This window comes from Lynx canadensis, chromosome C1 (genome assembly GCF_007474595.2).
Source record: "Lynx canadensis isolate LIC74 chromosome C1, mLynCan4.pri.v2, whole genome shotgun sequence".
NCBI lineage: Eukaryota > Metazoa > Chordata > Mammalia > Carnivora > Felidae > Lynx > Lynx canadensis.
Genome location: NC_044310.1, coordinates 84,837,154 through 84,854,160, shown reverse-complemented (window position 1 = coordinate 84,854,160; position 17,007 = coordinate 84,837,154). Strand labels below are relative to the sequence as shown.

Here is a 17,007-nt window from a genome sequence, read left to right as displayed (position 1 = left end):
TTGCTTCCTAGGAACTGAAGAACCATATTCTATTTGCATCTCAAAAAATCCTGTAAAAAATTGCAGTCCATGGTTTATATAGTAACTTTTTTTTACAAGCTAGATAATTTAACTAGATAGAATGAATTAACTTTTTCTCCCCCCAACATATAGGACACCTGACTTACCCTTGAAGGAAGTAATACTGAAATGATCCAGCTTGCTGAAGATTAAGTTTACAGTATTTATCAGAATCATCTTCTCTTTCTGTTGGATTTTCCCATTCCAGGGAACGGAATTTTTCTCGATTAAACGGTTCTCCAGGAAATGGGTAATTTGTAAATACAGTAACTGCTTTTCCCTGTAAAGTGGGGCCTAGTCGGAACTGTAGTTCAAACCCTAAACAAAAAGCACATTTCAATAAACTCATTGTAAGAACTTAAATTACCACATTAATAAATAAATGATTTATTTAAGGTTTTACAAAAACTCTGGTTTCTCAACTATGTTTTAAATATATATATTATATACATATAATATATATATGCTAATATACAACACTGCTGGTTTTGGAACTATTCTGCAATCTAATTTAGCTGAATTGTATATTTTAACATACAGTATACAACACAGAACTGTCCTGCTCTGTATTGTCCCTCTCCTCTCCTCCTGGAAATTGATTCCTATTTGCATGGCTACTTTGGGATATGCAAGTTCTTTTTTTTTTTTCCTTTTTAATAACATGTCTTCAAGTTTATTGAGAGTACTTTTAGAAAATTAGGATAGCTTTAAAGTGAAAAACAAAATGAAATTTTACTGAACTTGAAATCTTTCTAATTCCAGAATAGTTAACATACAGTGTTACATTATTTTCACATGTACAATATAGTGATTCAACAATTCTATATATTACTCATTGCTCATCATGATAAGTGCATTTTTTTAAACTATATATATATTTTTAAATTTTTTTTTAACGTTTATTTATTTTTGAGAGAGAGAGAGACAGAGCATGAACGGGGGAGGGGCAGAGAGAGGGAGACACAGAATCTGAAACAGGCTCCAGGCTCTGAGCCATCAGCCCAGAGCCTGACGCGGGGCTCAAGCTCACGGATCACGAGATCGTGACCTGAGCTGAAGTTGGACGCTTAACCGACTGAGCCACCCAGGTGCCCCTAAAATATATTTTTTAAAGTTTATTTATTTTGAGAGAGAGGCAGAGAGTGAGAGAGCAAGTGGGGGAAGGGCAGAGAGAGAGAGGGAGAGAGAGAGTCAAGCAAGCTCCATGCTCAACATGGAGCCTGATGCAGAGCTCGATCCCATGACTGCGAGATTATGACCTGAGCCAGAACCAAGAGTCGGATGCTCAACCAACTGAACCATCCAGGTGCCCCATGTATTCTTAATCCCCTTCACCTATTTCACCCATCCCCTTACCCACCTTCACTCTAATAACCATCAATTTGTTCTCTGTACTTAAGAATCTGTTTTTAATTTGTCTCTTTTTTTCTTTGTGCTTCTTAAATACCACATAGAGTGAAATCACATGGTATTTGTCTTTCTCTGACTGACTTATTTCACTTAGGATTATATTCTCTAGATCCATCCATGTTGTTGCAAATGGCAAAATTTTGTTACTTTTAATGGTTGAGTAATATTTCATTATATACCGTATCTTCCTTATCAATCTATTGATGGACACTTGGGCTGCTTCCATAATTTGGCTACTGTAAATAGTGCTACAATAAATATATGGGTGCATGAATCTTTTCAAATTAGTGTTTTTATATTCTTTGGGTAAATATTCAGTAGAGGAATTCTGGATCATATGGTAGTTCTATTTTTCATTTTTTGAGGAACCTCCATACTGTTTTCCACCATGTCTACACTAGTTTGCATCCTCATGTTTTAGTATTTAAGTCTTTTTTGGAATACTAGGGCCAAAACATTCCCAGTTTTGCCTAAGTTAGGGTATTTCTATTAAAATGTATCTGAGACATCTATAATGTATTGCAAGTATTTTGCCATGGGAGGCAAAAAAAGAAAAAAATTAACACATTATAGTCATAATTTTACTATAAAATAAAATTACGGTCGATTCTGGGAAGATTTTATATCTTGATACCAGAATGTGAAAATTCTGACTACAGTAAAGTCTGTTAGAAATATAAAGCAAATAACAGTATACTTATGATGAGCACTGAGTAATGTACAGAATTGTTGAACCACTATTGTACACCTGAAACTAATATAACATTGTATATTAACTATATGGAATTAAAATTAAAAAACCTAATAAAAAAAGAAATATAAGGCTTAGAAATTTTAATCATGAAGATAACAATTCAATTAATGATGGGCAATAATAACCAATGAAGGCAGGAAAGTTTAGTTCTGCTGATTATAATCTTTAAGCTTAAGGAAATTAAAAAAATATTTTATTTTACTTTTTATTTATTTTTGAAGCACACTTGACATACAATGTTATGTTACTTTCAGGTGTACAACATAGTGATTCAACAATTCTACACATTACCCAATGCTTACCACAGTAAGTGTGGTCACCATACAATGTTATTACAGTATTATTGACTATATTCCCCACACTGTACTCTTCATCTCTGTGGTTTATTAATTTTAAAACTGGAATTTTTTACCTCTTAAGAAACTTTTTGAGAAGCATACTAATATCTATATTTTTAATGCTCAATTTATGAAACATCTAACAAAGTATAAAAAATTATGTCATGAGTGCATACTATGTATAGGAAACAAAATAGACAATGATCTCTGCCCTTATGGAGCTTGAGTTCTAAAGGGAGAAGGCAGCCATTAAACAATGAACATGATAAATAAGTAAGAAACAACTGTATATCAGGGAAGGATAAATGCTAAGAGAAGAAAGAAAAATCAGAGCAGTGTAAGGAAAATGGGGATAAAGGAGAGATGGTGGGGAGGCGGTAGCAATTTTTAATATTAAAAAGTTGACGAGCTAGAGAAAAGTCAGGGAGTTATTAGCCACATGGCTATTCATGGTCGTCCATGGAAAGAATTGACCAAGCAGAGGAAACCAAGAGGACTTGGGGTGGAAGCAAGCTTGGTGATTCCAGAAATAACAAGAAACTCAGTATGTGTGGACTGGAATAAGCTCGGGGAGAAGTAGTAGAATACGAGGAAAGAAAGGTAACAGGGGGGCCGGATCATGGTCTTGTAGGCCACAGTAAGAATTTAGTTTCTTCTCTGAATGAAATGAGGAGCCAATGAACAGTTTTGATCAGAGAAGTCACATGACCTAACTTGTGTATTAAATCAGTTTGTATATTATATCACTCTGATTATATCATTCTGATTATGTCTGCTTCTGGCCATAATGGAGTAAGTGGTATTAGATTTGTCCTCCGCTGAGAAACTAGAAGAAATAAATGAGACAACTGTTTTCAGAAATAAGGAGTGAAGGACTGTGATGCCCAAGAGAATGGTGATTCCTATGAATTCTCTAGCTTTAAAGTAGGAGAACTTTCTGTGCTGTGACACAGGAAGCAGGAATAGTAGTCTGAATTGAGGAGACAGAGATTAGAATTTGAGGAGGGTGAAGAAACTATAATTTTCAGGGCAGAGTATGGTGCAGAAGAAACCATGCAAAGAAAAAGCTCTAGAAAATTACCAAGGGTCATCTTGAGTCTGCCTGAATACCAGGCTCACACGAATAGTGTTTGAATCCATGAGGCTGGGCAAAGAACAACTACTAGGAGCTATCAATTGACCAATTCCCAGAACTCACTCAGGCCTGGGAGACATTATAATTTTCAGAGTGAAGAGACTTCGTTGAACACCTGTTGTATTCAAAAGAGTCATGTGTTATGTAGCAAGGCTAATATAGTCCTAGAGTAAAAACTACTATTCCTATCCTGTCAAAGCTTAAAACAGCCGCAAAAGGGGGGTGCTTGGGTGGCTCAGTTGGTTGGGCATCAGACTCTTGATTTTGGCTCAGGTCATGATCTCACAATTCATGGGATTGAGCCCCATGTTAAGAGGCTCTCTTAATCCTCAAAAGGATTAAGCTGATCCACAGATAATGTAAATGCCAAAATAAAAGACATCACTTCTATTTTTTTTGGGGGGGGGTACAAAAAAGGTGGTTTTATTAAAACACAGGGATAGGACCTATGGGCAGGAAGAGCTGTCAGGGCATCACTCCTTTGAAGGAAGACAAAAAAATCCAGAGATATGGCAACAGAACATTTATAATGTCCAGCATCCAATACAAAACTGCTAAACAGAAAGAGGAAGTGACAGCATTGATGACACAGATATCTACGGTAGGGCATTCCACATAGAGGAAACAGAAGATGTAAAGGACCTGAGACTTCTGCTTCTGGCAAAGATGGAATGAATAACAGGGATTGGATTTATGCTGTTCCTTGAAACTTGAAAGAAGAAACCAAGAAAAACCAGAAAACATATATGAGTTTTCAAGCCTACACATCAGGCCACAAAGTATAGTGATGCCTAAGAGACAGAAAATAAACAAAGTGAAGCCTATAACTGCCCCTTCTTACTACCTTGAAAGAATGTCCAGGTTGAGGCACAAGGAGGAGAAACCCAGGCAGAGCTCAGCTAACTTCCTAAGCTGAGAAGATAGAGTTAAGAATCTGTTGAGACCAAAGCAGCTAGTTTATAGATAAGAGTAGTTAGTGAGGAGGAGAAAAGTGCCCAAAGACAGAACTCCAGAGATTTGCAGCAGGTCTCCCTTCTGCACTTTGCAGAGTACTGATCAGTGCATGTCTGTGACCAGGAATAGTGCTTGGTTAGAAAAATCAAGTGCCAGATTGGAAAAACTCATAATTCATGAGGCATTGGGTAGAAAATTCAGGGGATATTGCTTTAGGAGTAGAGAACAAAGAGCCCTAGACAGGGCATAAACTAGCTTAACAAATCATAAAAGTATAACTCAAAAGTATTAAGATATTTCCAAGTAACTTAACTTCATTCCTAAACAAAGAAAAAAAATTTATAAGAATCCAAAAACACCCAGCATTTTTGGTAAAACTCAATAAGGTAAAACTCATAATGACTGGCATCCAAACAAAGATTATAAGACACACAAAGAAGCAAGAAAACTGAACCCATAACAAAGAAAATAATCAATTAATGAAAACTGACCAAGGAATGACATAGATGTTGAACTAGCAGATAAGGAACGACATCAGTTATCATAACTGTATGCCATATGCTCAAAAAGTTATGTAAATACATGGAAAATATTAAAAAAAAACAAAACAAAAGATCCAAGTCAAATTTAAAAATGAAAACTACGAGGTCTGAGATGAAAAATGGAATAGATGGTGAGATATGGCAGAAAAAAAGATTAGTAAATTTCAAGACACAGGAATAGAAATATGGAAAATGAGGGGCACCTGGGTGGCTCAGTTGGGTAAGCCTTCAACTTTGGCTCAGGTCATGATCTCGTGGTTTATGAGTTTGAGCCCTGCATTGGGCTCTGTGCTGGAAGCTCCAGAGCCGGTAGTCTACTTCAGATTCTGTCTCTCCCTCTCTCTGCAACCTCCCCTGCTCATGGTCTGTCTCTCTCTCAAAAATAAACAAACATTAAAAAACCCCCACAAATATGCAAAATGAAACCAACAGAGAAAAAAGAATCTAAAAAATTGAAAAAGCATCACTGATCTTTCAAGTGGCCTAATATATAGGTAATTTGAGTCCTCAAAGGAGAAGAAAGGGGAGATATCAAGTGTTTAAAGAAATAATGGGTAAAAAAAAAACGCAAATGTGATAAAAACAACAGATTTATAGATACAAAGAAGTTCAATAAGTCCCCAATCAAGAAACATCACACTATGAAACATCAAAGTCAAATTGCTCAAAACCAGTGACAAAGAGACTATCTTAAAAGTAGCCAGAGGGGAGGAAAATGTCACAGTAAGTTCAGAGGAACAATGATAAAGATGATAGCAGATTTCTCATGGGAAACAACAAAAGCAAGAAAACAGTGGAACAGTATCTTTAAAGGTATAGTTGATCCTTAGACAATATGGGATTGAACTGCACAGGTCTAATTACACTTTTTTTTTTTTTTTTTTTACAGTACAGTCCTATAAATGTAAAATTTCTCTTATCATTTTTAAAAAAGTTTATTTTTTTGAGAGAGAGAGAGCATGAGTAGGGGAGAGGCAGAGAGAGGGGGACAGAGGATCCAAGTGGGCTCTGTGCTGACAGCAGCGAGCCAATGCGGGGCTTAAACTCACAAACCATGAGATCATGGCCTGAGCTGAAGTCAGATGCTTAACTAGTTGAGCCACCCAGGTGCCCCTCCTTATGATTTTCTTAATAACATTCTCTTTTCACTAGCTTACTTACTGTAAGATTACAACATATAATACATATACATACTATGTTTCATCTGTAAGGTTTCTGGTCAACAGTAGGCTATTAATAAAGTTTTAGGGGAGTCTAAAGTTATACTTGGATTTTTGGCTGCATGAGGGGTCAGTGCCTCTACTCTCTGCATTATAAGGTCAACGGTAACTTAAAGAAGAAAACTATCAGCCTAGAATTCTATACCTGGTGAAAATATCTTTCAAAAATAAAAGTGATGAAAGCCAGGTTTTTCTTTTCTTTTCTTATTTTTTTTTTAAGTTTTATTTATTTAAGTAATCTCTACACTCACTGTGGGGCTTGAAGTCACACTCCTGGGACCAAGAGTCATGCATGTGCTCCTCCAACTGAGCCAGTCAGGTGCCCCAGACTTCACAGTGTTAGAGAAAGACGTTACAAATAAGCAAGGGGAAAGCTACAACAAACCCTGTTGTGGTGGATATGAAGCATAGACATCATCATGAACTGCTATTTATATATACATAATGAATGCCAGTTTGATTCCAAGCAAATCCTGAAATGCAGAACATGCAGATATGTCATGTCACATCATTTCTAAAATTGCTCTTGTAGAAGTAAATCCTCACAATGATGTTCAACAGATGGTAAATTCTACACCACAATATTAAATACTGGATAAGCTAGTCTTTATGAGCAAAATATCTCAACAAAAGACATTGGGAGAATGATGGACTCTTTCAACTTACTGTAATCCAATCAAACACCTCTACCTTTGCCTAGATAAATATGAATACTCTGGCATACTGCAGTATGGATAATGTGAGAGATGGAAGTTCTAGGAATTCCTGCAAAAAATTATAATTTAGTGATAAGTCCTGCTAACCATATTTTTGGATTGTACTAAATAATGAATATAAATTTTTCATAGCAAATGGTTTTAGCAAGTAAGAAACAAATTACCCAAATGGTATTATTAAGTAACTGCAAAAATCCAGGGACTCACTTCTATTTCTCACATTGTACAGTGAAACTTATACTTTCTTTTCCAAGTAGCTATATATACAAAATTTTCTATAATTGGCATAAATATTCTATGAATATAATAAGGCTTATGTTTGACTTAATAATTTCAAATAGACATGTATTTTCTTAAGAATTAATCAGTGATGTAAACATAGGTTATATTCATAACAGCTTCATTTATTATAATTAAATAAACTGACAACAAATTAAATATCTAATGATTGGAAATGATTAGATAAGTTGTGGTACAAAAATGGTATTATGTAAGCTAGAATATTACAAAGTCATTATAAGTCATGTTATCAAAATATATTTAATAACATAGCTACTTTTATTCTGTTTTGTCAATTTTATGCATCTATATAGATCTATTGAAATCTTTTCTAGATGGCTTCCCAGGGGACATTTAAAGAAGATTTAATATCTATTCTTCTCAAACTGTTCCAAAAATAGAAATAGAAGGAAAACTTCCAAACTCATTCTACAAAGCCAGCATTACCTTGCTTCCAAAACCAGAAAAAGACCTCACTAAAAAGGAGAATTACAGGCCAATATCCCTGATAAACATGGATGCAAAAATTGTCAACAAGATATTAGCAAATCATTCCTAAGTATTTTATTGTTTTTGGTGTAATTGCAAATGGGACAGATTCCTTGATTTCTTTTTCTGCTTCATTATTGGTGTATAGAAATGCAAAGGATTTCTGCATGTTGACTTTATATCCTGTACTTTTCTGAATTCATGTATTAGTTCACAGTACATTAAAAGAATTATTTACCAGGGCTGGTTCAATATTTGCAACTCAATCACCATGATACACCACATTAATAAAAGAAAGGATAAGAACTGTACAATCCTGTCAATAGATGCAGAAAAAGCATTTGACAAAATACAGCATCCATTCTCAATAAAAACCCTCAACAAAGTAGGGATAGAGCAAACATACCTCAACATTATGAAGGTCATATAAGAAAGACCCACAGCTAATATCATCCTCAATGGGGAAAAACTGAGAGCCTTTCCTCTGTGGTCAGGAACAAGACCAGGATGTCCACTCTCACCATTACTACTTAACATAGTATTGGAAGTCCTAGCCTCAGCAATCAGACAACAAAAAGAAATAAAACACATTCATCTTAGCAAGGAAGAAGTCAAACTCACTATTTGCAGATGACATGATACCCTGTAGAAAACCCAAAAAACTCCACCAAATAATTGCTAGAAGTAATACATGAATTCAGAAAAGTATAGGATATAAAGCCAACATGCAGAAATCCTTTGCATTTCTATACACCAATAATGAAGCAGCAGAAAAAGAAACCAAGGAATCTATCCCATTTGCAACTGCACCAAAACCAATAAGATACCTAGGAATAAACCTAACTAAAGAGGTAAAAGATCTGTACTTAGAAAACTATAGAATACTTATGAAAGAAATTGAAGAGGACACAAAGAAATGGAAAAGCATTCCATGCTCATGGACTAGAACACTGTTAACATGTCTATACTATCCAAAGTAATCTACACATTTAATGCAATACCTACCAAAATACCACCAGCATTTTTCACAAAGCTAGAACAAACAATCCTAAAATTTGTACAGAACCACAAAAGACCCCTAATAGCCAAAGCAATTCTGAAAAAGCAAAACAAAACTGGATGCATCAGGATTCTGGATTTCAAGCTATATTATCAAGCTGTAGTCATCAAGACAGTATAGTATTGGCACAAAATCAGACATATAGATTAATGGAACAGAATAGAAAATCCAGAAATGGAACCACAAGAATATGATAAACTTATCTTTGACAAAGCAGGAAAGACTATCCAATGGAATACAGTCTCTTCAACAAATAGTGCTGGGAAAACTGGATGGTGATATGCACAAGAATGAAACATGTACCTCAGTGTTTATAGCAGCATTATCAACAATAGCCAAACTATGGAGAGAGCCCAAATGTCCATCGACTGATGAACAGATAAAGAAGATGTGGTATAAAAAACACACTGCTCTACTGACTGAGTCAGCCAGGTGCCCCTACACACTTGTGTAATTTTATAATTGGGTGAACATCATTTTATTTTATTTTATTTTATTTTATTTTATTTTATTTTATTTTATTTTATTTTAATTAATTAATTAATTTATTAAAATTTACATGCAAATTAGTTAGCATATAGTGCAACAATGATTTCAGGAGTGGATTCCTTAGTTCCCCTTACCCATTTAGCCCATCTCCCCTGCCATAACCCCTCCAGCAACCCTCAGTTTGTTCTCCATATTTATGAGTGTCTTCTGTTTTGTCCCCCTCCCTGTTTTTATATTATTTTTGTTTCCCTTCCCTTATGTTCATCTGTTTTGTCTCTTAAAGTCCTCATATGAGTGAAGTCATATGATTTTTGTCTTTCTCTGACTGACTAATTTCACTTAGCATAATAACCTCCAGTTCCATCCACATAGTTGCAAATGGCAAGATTTCATTCTTTTTGATTGCTGAGTAATACTCCATTGTATATATATACCACATCTTCTTTATGCATTCATCCATCGATGGACATTTGGGCTCTTTCCATACTTTGGCTATCGTTGATACTGTTGCTATACACACTGGGGTGCATGTGTCCCTTTGAAACAGCACACCTGTATCCCGTGGATGAATGCCTAATAGTGCAATTGCTGTGTCATAAGGCAGTTCTAATTTTCAGTTTTTTGAGGAACCTCCATACTGTTTTCCAGAGTGGCTGCACCAGCTTGCATTCCCAGGGTAAACATCATTTTAAAGTTAGAGGTACAATTATGAAGAAATAGATGGAGAAATAATTGCTCAAAGAATTGAAACATGAAATTTTAATACTCAGTGATTGTGAGAATCATAAATATCTACATCTCTAAAATAATGATTAAACTTACTATAGAAGATGTAGTATCATTTTGAACAGGTAAAAACATCAGAGAATAGCTGTCTGAGCATATTTAGACAACCTGCCCCCTGTTCAGTTTATGCAAATATTTTTTTTATCATTACACAAGGATTCAGAGAACATGTAGTACAAAGGTTAAAACTCATCCAAAATCCCAAAACAGTATTTGGATCAGAGGTATACCCTCAGAAAAAAAATTGACAAGCATTCTCTAAACATAAATATTTATTTATTTACAGAATATACACGTATGATGATTTAATAGATTATATAAATCACAAAACACAAAAATGGGGTAAGATGTAAATAAATAATATTTTAAATAACTAATTTTACCTATTAGTGGATGGAAAATATCTTTTAGTTCTCACTAAAAATTAATATTGATAATATCTGTCAGTGAAAGCAATGTGATTAAAGAAATTTCATTAATTTTAAGTTTTGGTTTAACATTTTATGATAAAGTAATTCAAATATTCCAAGTTCTGTTTATTGATATTTGGTTTAATTGCATCAGACTTGAAAAAATAAAACACAAAGATATCCAAATTCAAATGGAAAAAGTTCTTAGTGACTATGTTTACTGATCCATGACATTAACTTTTCAACCCCACTCACAAATTATGTAAAGATTTTTGTTGAAATGTGCTAGTAAATATATATTTTCCTTGTTATAAACAATGGTTTTTATAAGCTAATAAGATATTCTATATTTATATATTAAATAGATGATTTGAAAAACAACCAAAATCCTTTATTGGAAAGATTTTAAACAGATTGGAAAATTTTGTTATCAATTTTTTAAAAAGGGTAAGTATTTATTTTTATGGCTAAAATCATATGATGGAAGTGTTACTAAAATAACATACTCAAAATGCTCTTGCTATACAGTAAGGGTCAGCAAACCATATCCAGCCTGTTTCTATAAATAAGGTTTTACTGGAACACATTCATTTATGTGTTGTTTATGTTTGCTTTCATGATATAATGGCAGAGCTGAGTAACTGCAAAAGAAATGGCCCGCAGAGCTGAAATATTTGCTATCTGAACTTTTAGAGGAAAAAATGTGCTCAACTCTGCTCTATGGTATCAATTTTCACCAAAAAGTAGTTAACTTTCTCACTCATGTTTACCTCACAGTTAAACTGTGTTTCCTTTTTCAGAAAATATTTTCTAAGTATCATCATGGGTTGTAACCCATGGCAACATACCACAAACAAACCAGTGATGGTGTGACTATGAACCCCTTCAAGACCTACAACCTCTACTATTTTCTCAGAATATGTCTTTTTTGTTTATAACTTATTTGATACACAAACTGAAAGCATCAATGTCAATTTATACGTTAGCAAAATTTAATTGCTTTAAAAAAATCTTTTTTTATTACAGTTATTTATTTTTTAGTAATCTCTACACTCAATGTGGGGCTCGAACTCACAACCCTGAGACCAAGAGTTGCATGCTTTTCTGAATGAGCCAGCCAGGTGCCCCCAAATGTAATTAATTTTTGAAAACAAAAACAGATGAAAGAAAAAAAAGAGAAAAGAAAAATCCTTTTCTTTCTATGTTCTACTAGATAGATCAGGGCATAGTCCCAAGAGTATACAGCTACTCTGTAAATGTCCAGTACAAGTCTCTGAAACTAAAATTTTTATATACAGTAAATGAAACATTAGAATACCTAGACTATGTCAGATTCCATAATGACTCACTCGGTTTGCTAAAATTAGCTTAGGTCACAGCAGTACATAGTGTGGCTATCTTATTCCTCATAGAACAGTAGGAATACCTTACTCAGATTAGCCATTTCCCTCTTGCAGGCAACTAGTAAAGTGAGTGATTAAACTATTACTATGAAGTAAATTTTTCCATCTTGTTCCGTCTACTAAGTTTATATAAGCTCAAGCTCCTAATCAAGAAACTTTTATAAGTATTTTCTTAAAAAAAGGGTAAAAGTTGAAATTTAACCAACCTATATAAAAATGGAACTCCAGGTTCAGCAAAAACTGACTTTGTTCATTATTCTGCCACTGAATGAAACAGGAAATACAGGGAAAGGCTATGATTTGGCTAGAAAAAAATTTTTTTGGTCTTGCTGAGTTAGAAGAGTCTATAGAGATATTAGCCTCGAAAATGAGGAGGAATCCTTTCTTAGGGAAAAGTGAAAAGAAAAATGAAGAGAGACTTGGTGATCACTTAAATATGAAAGAACCAAAAACTGCCAGAGTTTTTCTTCACATCTAATTGTTCACTAAGTCCTATGAATTTTAAAATGTCTCATCCTCTGGGGCGCCTGGGTGGCTCAGTTGGTTAAGCGTCCATCCCACTCTTGCCTTCTGTTCAGGTCATGATTTTGGGGTTTGCAAGACTGAGCTATGTGCTGGCAGCACAGAGCCTGCTTGGGATATTCTCTCTCTCTCTCTCTCTCTCTCTCTCTCTCTCTCTCTCTCTCTGCCCCTACTCCCCCCCCCATAAATAAATAAACATTTAAAAAAATATATTGTAAAAGGGGTGCCTGGGTGGCTCAGTTGAGTGTCTGACTTCAGCTCAGGTCATGATCTCGCAGTCCATGAGTTTGAGCCCCACATCAGGCTCTTGTGCTGACAGCTCAGAGCTTGGAGCCTGCTTTGGATTCTGTGCCTCCTCCTCTCTCTGCTCCTCCCCCATTCATGCTGTTTCTCTCTCTCTCTCTCTCTCTCTCTCTCTCTCCCTCTCTCTCAAAAATAAACATTAAAATAAAAATAATAATAAAAATAATAATAAATAAAATAAAAGTAAAATAAAATGTCTTGAACTCTGCTACCTTTTTTGACTCTAATGTAGTTCGACACTTATTTTTAACCAGATGTGTTTTCAAAATAGCCTTCTTAATGATTTATCTCCAATGTCCCTTCATCTTTCACATTTTAATTATCTTCTATAGTAATATGATCACCTCATTACTGCACACAAAAAAATTGACGTGTTCCCATTTATATCATTTGGTTGAATTTACTGGTTTTAACTAGATTTACAGACTCAGTCACATCATTCTTATTTTATAAACCCTTCATAGCTCCTTCTTCAAATAGTTTGGCTGAATTTAACACTTTTTGCTAGCTTTAACTAGTGTTTTAGTAATGAATCAGCAAGGATTTAATGGCTGTTATACATTGTACTAGGTTTATAATACTTTCCCTATTCTCACAGATCTTAAACTGATGCTATAAGATCAATAAACTGAGACACTGCTCCATCATTCAGTACTTAATTGTTCTGTGCCTATTGTGTGATTGGAAATCAAAGAAAGAAAATAACAAAAAAATTAAGAAAAGACCTCATGGAGGAGGTAGAATTTTAGCTGAAGGTAGGCAATACACAGAATGATAGTAAAGGGAGTTAATGGATATAGAGGAATCTGATGGGGGTAAAGGTGTCAGGAGAGCTATGAGAAAATCCAGGGGAGAGGGAATTGACAGGGGAATTGTAAAGATGTAGGACACTAATAATGGGGAACAATGAGATGCAACCTTGGCTACTGAAGGTGGATTCTATTAGAGAATGTCTTGGAAGCCCCGCAGAGGCATTTAAATTTGACTTTATATATACACACCAATTAATAAAAAGAAAGAGATGGCATAAAAGATTATTCTAGCATCCATGTTTAGGCATATGGAAGAGATAGGCAAACAGAGACATTTGGAAAGAAATTACAGGGCTTAAAGAGAGATTGCAGGTAAAGAGAAGAAACTGTCAAAGGTGAGTACAAAGTTTCTGGCCTTGGAAATTATAAAAATGGAGACATCACTAAAATAAACAGGATGTTTGTTTTAAAAAAAACAGGATGTTTGTTCTCAAACAAAGAAGGTTTGAGAATGGGGAGTAGGAGACAGTTTGGGACATGTTAGATAGATGTAAGCATATCAGGTGGAGCTATCCCAAGGCTATTCTATAGTGTAATACTGGATGAAGCCAAGAATCCAGTGCAAAAATAGATAGGTATAGTGATCTATCAATGCCTTGCACCTGTTTAGGATTTCAAAGCCATATAGTATTAATTTTGAGCTTCAACATCCAGGAAGGTAGAAGAACAGAAATTAACACCTTGATTTCACAAATAAATTAATGTTTAGAATTCATGTGACTTGCCCAAAGTCAAAGAAGTTGTTAGCAGGAGAGCCAAGAAAATTCTAGTTCCTTACTCATGCCATTATACTCCTGGCTTTTAAGAAGCAAGCAAAATTCAAGGCTCTTCTTCCAAAAAGAGCCATCAGCATGGAGGCAACAAGTGAGGCCATGAGAATGTATAATTCTTTGAGGGCAGAAGAAGGGAAGAAGAAAAGATCTCTTGCAGATAGATACAATTAATTAAAATAAGGAAGGAAGACAGCTCAGCAACAGACACCACCAAGTAGACAGGAGCACTCAAGAGGGTAGGAAAAAAATCAAAACCAGGAAAGTGCCGAGTCAGGAAAGCCAAAAATGGAGTAAGTACTCAGTGATCCTAAATGCCAAAGTTGGAAGAAGGTGATTTGGCATGGAGGTAACACATTTGACGGTCGATTTGCTTTTCTTCAAAAATGTAACTCTTGTGATATTGAGGGGGAAAATCCCTCAATATTTACTATCAACATCTATCTGTTGCACTATTAAAGGGGGCTGCATTTTATTTTTCATACATTAAAACTTCCACTTCACAAGTTACAGTAACACAAAAAAGTGTGAAAGTTTTCAATGTTGAAAAATTATAAAGTCTAAAGAATAAGCTCAAATATATTTCAACATAAACTGATCAGTTTTTTAAATTTTTATTTGAGAGGCTTTTGATATATATAAATAACAGTTTGCTTTTTTCTGTGATCTATTTTACTAAATCAAAGTTTCAATAAAGGAAAAAAATGAGGGCTATGAAAAAGCAAAACTATAGGCATCCTCCAAATAAAATTACATATGAAATAATTTACCAAGTTTTATAATAATTAATAGAAATAATATGGTAAATTTCTTGATCATATATGCAACTTCTGTCTTAAGTGGAAGCATGGAAAGAAAAGTGAACTATTTTATCCTCCTAACATGACAAATATAACCTTTTCAACTTTATAACTAAAATCAACTTTCGCTAGTGATATTTTTAAAATATGGCACTGTCTTTGTGCTAATTTAGTTTAGAAAGGTCTCTGGAAATTTTACCTGTCTTAAAGTTTTAAAAAATTAGCATGACAATAGATTAAAAATTTAAAAGACACAGCTAATCAAACAACTTGCTACTGACCTTGTTCAAGTCTGAAGAGGGTCTTTTCCAGCTTTTCCATTTCGTTCAGAAGTAAAATTCTAATTTGTTTACTGTGTCCCATTTTGGCTTTTAGAAGATTTGAAATCTTTCAGAAGAATTAAAAGAACTCCAAAATCGAATGAGTTACCCCTATGAAACAAAAAGGAATTAAGATCAAGAAAATAACTATTACCTTTAATTCCTCAAGGCTGACAGCCGCACTTACATGTTCTAAATGTGTTTTAACCTTAGCAAAGCAAAAAGAAAGAATGAATCCTATAAAGAAGACCTGAGAAGGTAAATAGTTGTTTCCTCCCTTAGAGCACAATAGGACCAAAGCAAAACTATTGTATTATAGATTCTTACAATTAAAAAAAAAAAAAACAAAACTGAATTATTCTCAGAGAAAAGCAATACGTTTTGGAAAGCCTGGATTTGGGTGGGGGGGAAAATTCCCGGTCCCAAGCCAAAGGTCTTTGAAGACTACAAACGGCACTTCTGCTTACAAGAGATTAGTCTGCTCAAAGATAACAGGTGGGAGAGCTCCCCATTCCCAAATTCGGGTTGGAAGCCACCAATGGGGAGATGAGAACAGAGGGAAGCAGTTGTTGCCCCTGGAATAGCTGCTGCAGACATAGGATGTACAGACGGAGCTATAGATAGAAAGAACCCATTTCCCTGAGAGACCAGCGGCATTCCTAGCACTTACACGGAGCAAGTTATACGTGCAGCTTCTGGGACACTGCAGGACCCGCGCGACTCTGGTGTTGGAGTCGGGGGAGGAGACGGGAAGGAAAGCAAACGGGGAAAGGCAGGCTGCCCAGGCGCAAAAAGCAGCCCCAGACAAGGAGGGCCGGGCGCCGTGAAGGGCAAAGGGCGGGGCGGCGGCAGCCGGGCCAGGGATAAGGCCGCTGTGTGAATGGCAGAGAGCTTCTCCGTGACTCCGCCTCGCGCTGGTCCCGGAGAAGACCCTCGACCCACCGGGCCTCAAGTTCCCCACACGCCCGGGTGGGAGCTGACAGGTCCCCTCGCCCACTTCCGGGAGGTTCCGCACCCTGCTCGCCGCGACCGCTAGTCTCGCGAGACTGCGGTCAGCGGGGCCGGGGTCCGGGAGGCGGCTGGGGCCCAGGCAGCGAGCCGCTTTTGGTTTTCGGCGCTAGGGAGGTGAGAGGTCCGGAGTGCGCACTTCCTTTACCAGCCTGCGACCTCGTGGTTGAACATTAAAATGCTACGGTAGAAGGCTGCCAGCTAGATTGAGCTGCGTATGTCACAGGGTCGTTTTGTGGACCGGCTGAATGGTGGGAGGCGAGAGACCTGGCTTCCTGTGCTTTTTCTACCACGATGTGTTTTGTGTCTTTGTTTTGATTTTTTTTTTTTTTAATTTTGACGTGGCCTAAGTTTACTTGGCCTAAACTCTCTGAATCTTGATTTCCCCGTATCTAAAGTAAGGGGCCGTCTACAATCTCAGACATTC

At 35.8% G+C, this 17,007-nt stretch overlaps 1 protein-coding gene across 1 annotated transcript in view; it reads right to left on the bottom strand.

Annotated features, from left to right (window-relative positions):
- Positions 1-16,599, bottom strand: part of AGL (amylo-alpha-1, 6-glucosidase, 4-alpha-glucanotransferase) — an 83,534-nt gene extending 66,935 nt beyond the window's left edge. Inside the window, exons 1-3 of the mRNA XM_032594343.1 lie at positions 16,243-16,599; positions 15,534-15,683; positions 168-378 (exon numbers count right to left, since the gene is read on the bottom strand). Of these exons, the coding sequence (XP_032450234.1) occupies positions 168-378; positions 15,534-15,615 (293 nt within the window). The 5' untranslated portion in view covers positions 15,616-15,683; positions 16,243-16,599. The remainder of the gene's footprint in view (positions 1-167; positions 379-15,533; positions 15,684-16,242) is intronic.
- Between the last annotated feature and the right edge of the window lie 408 nt (positions 16,600-17,007).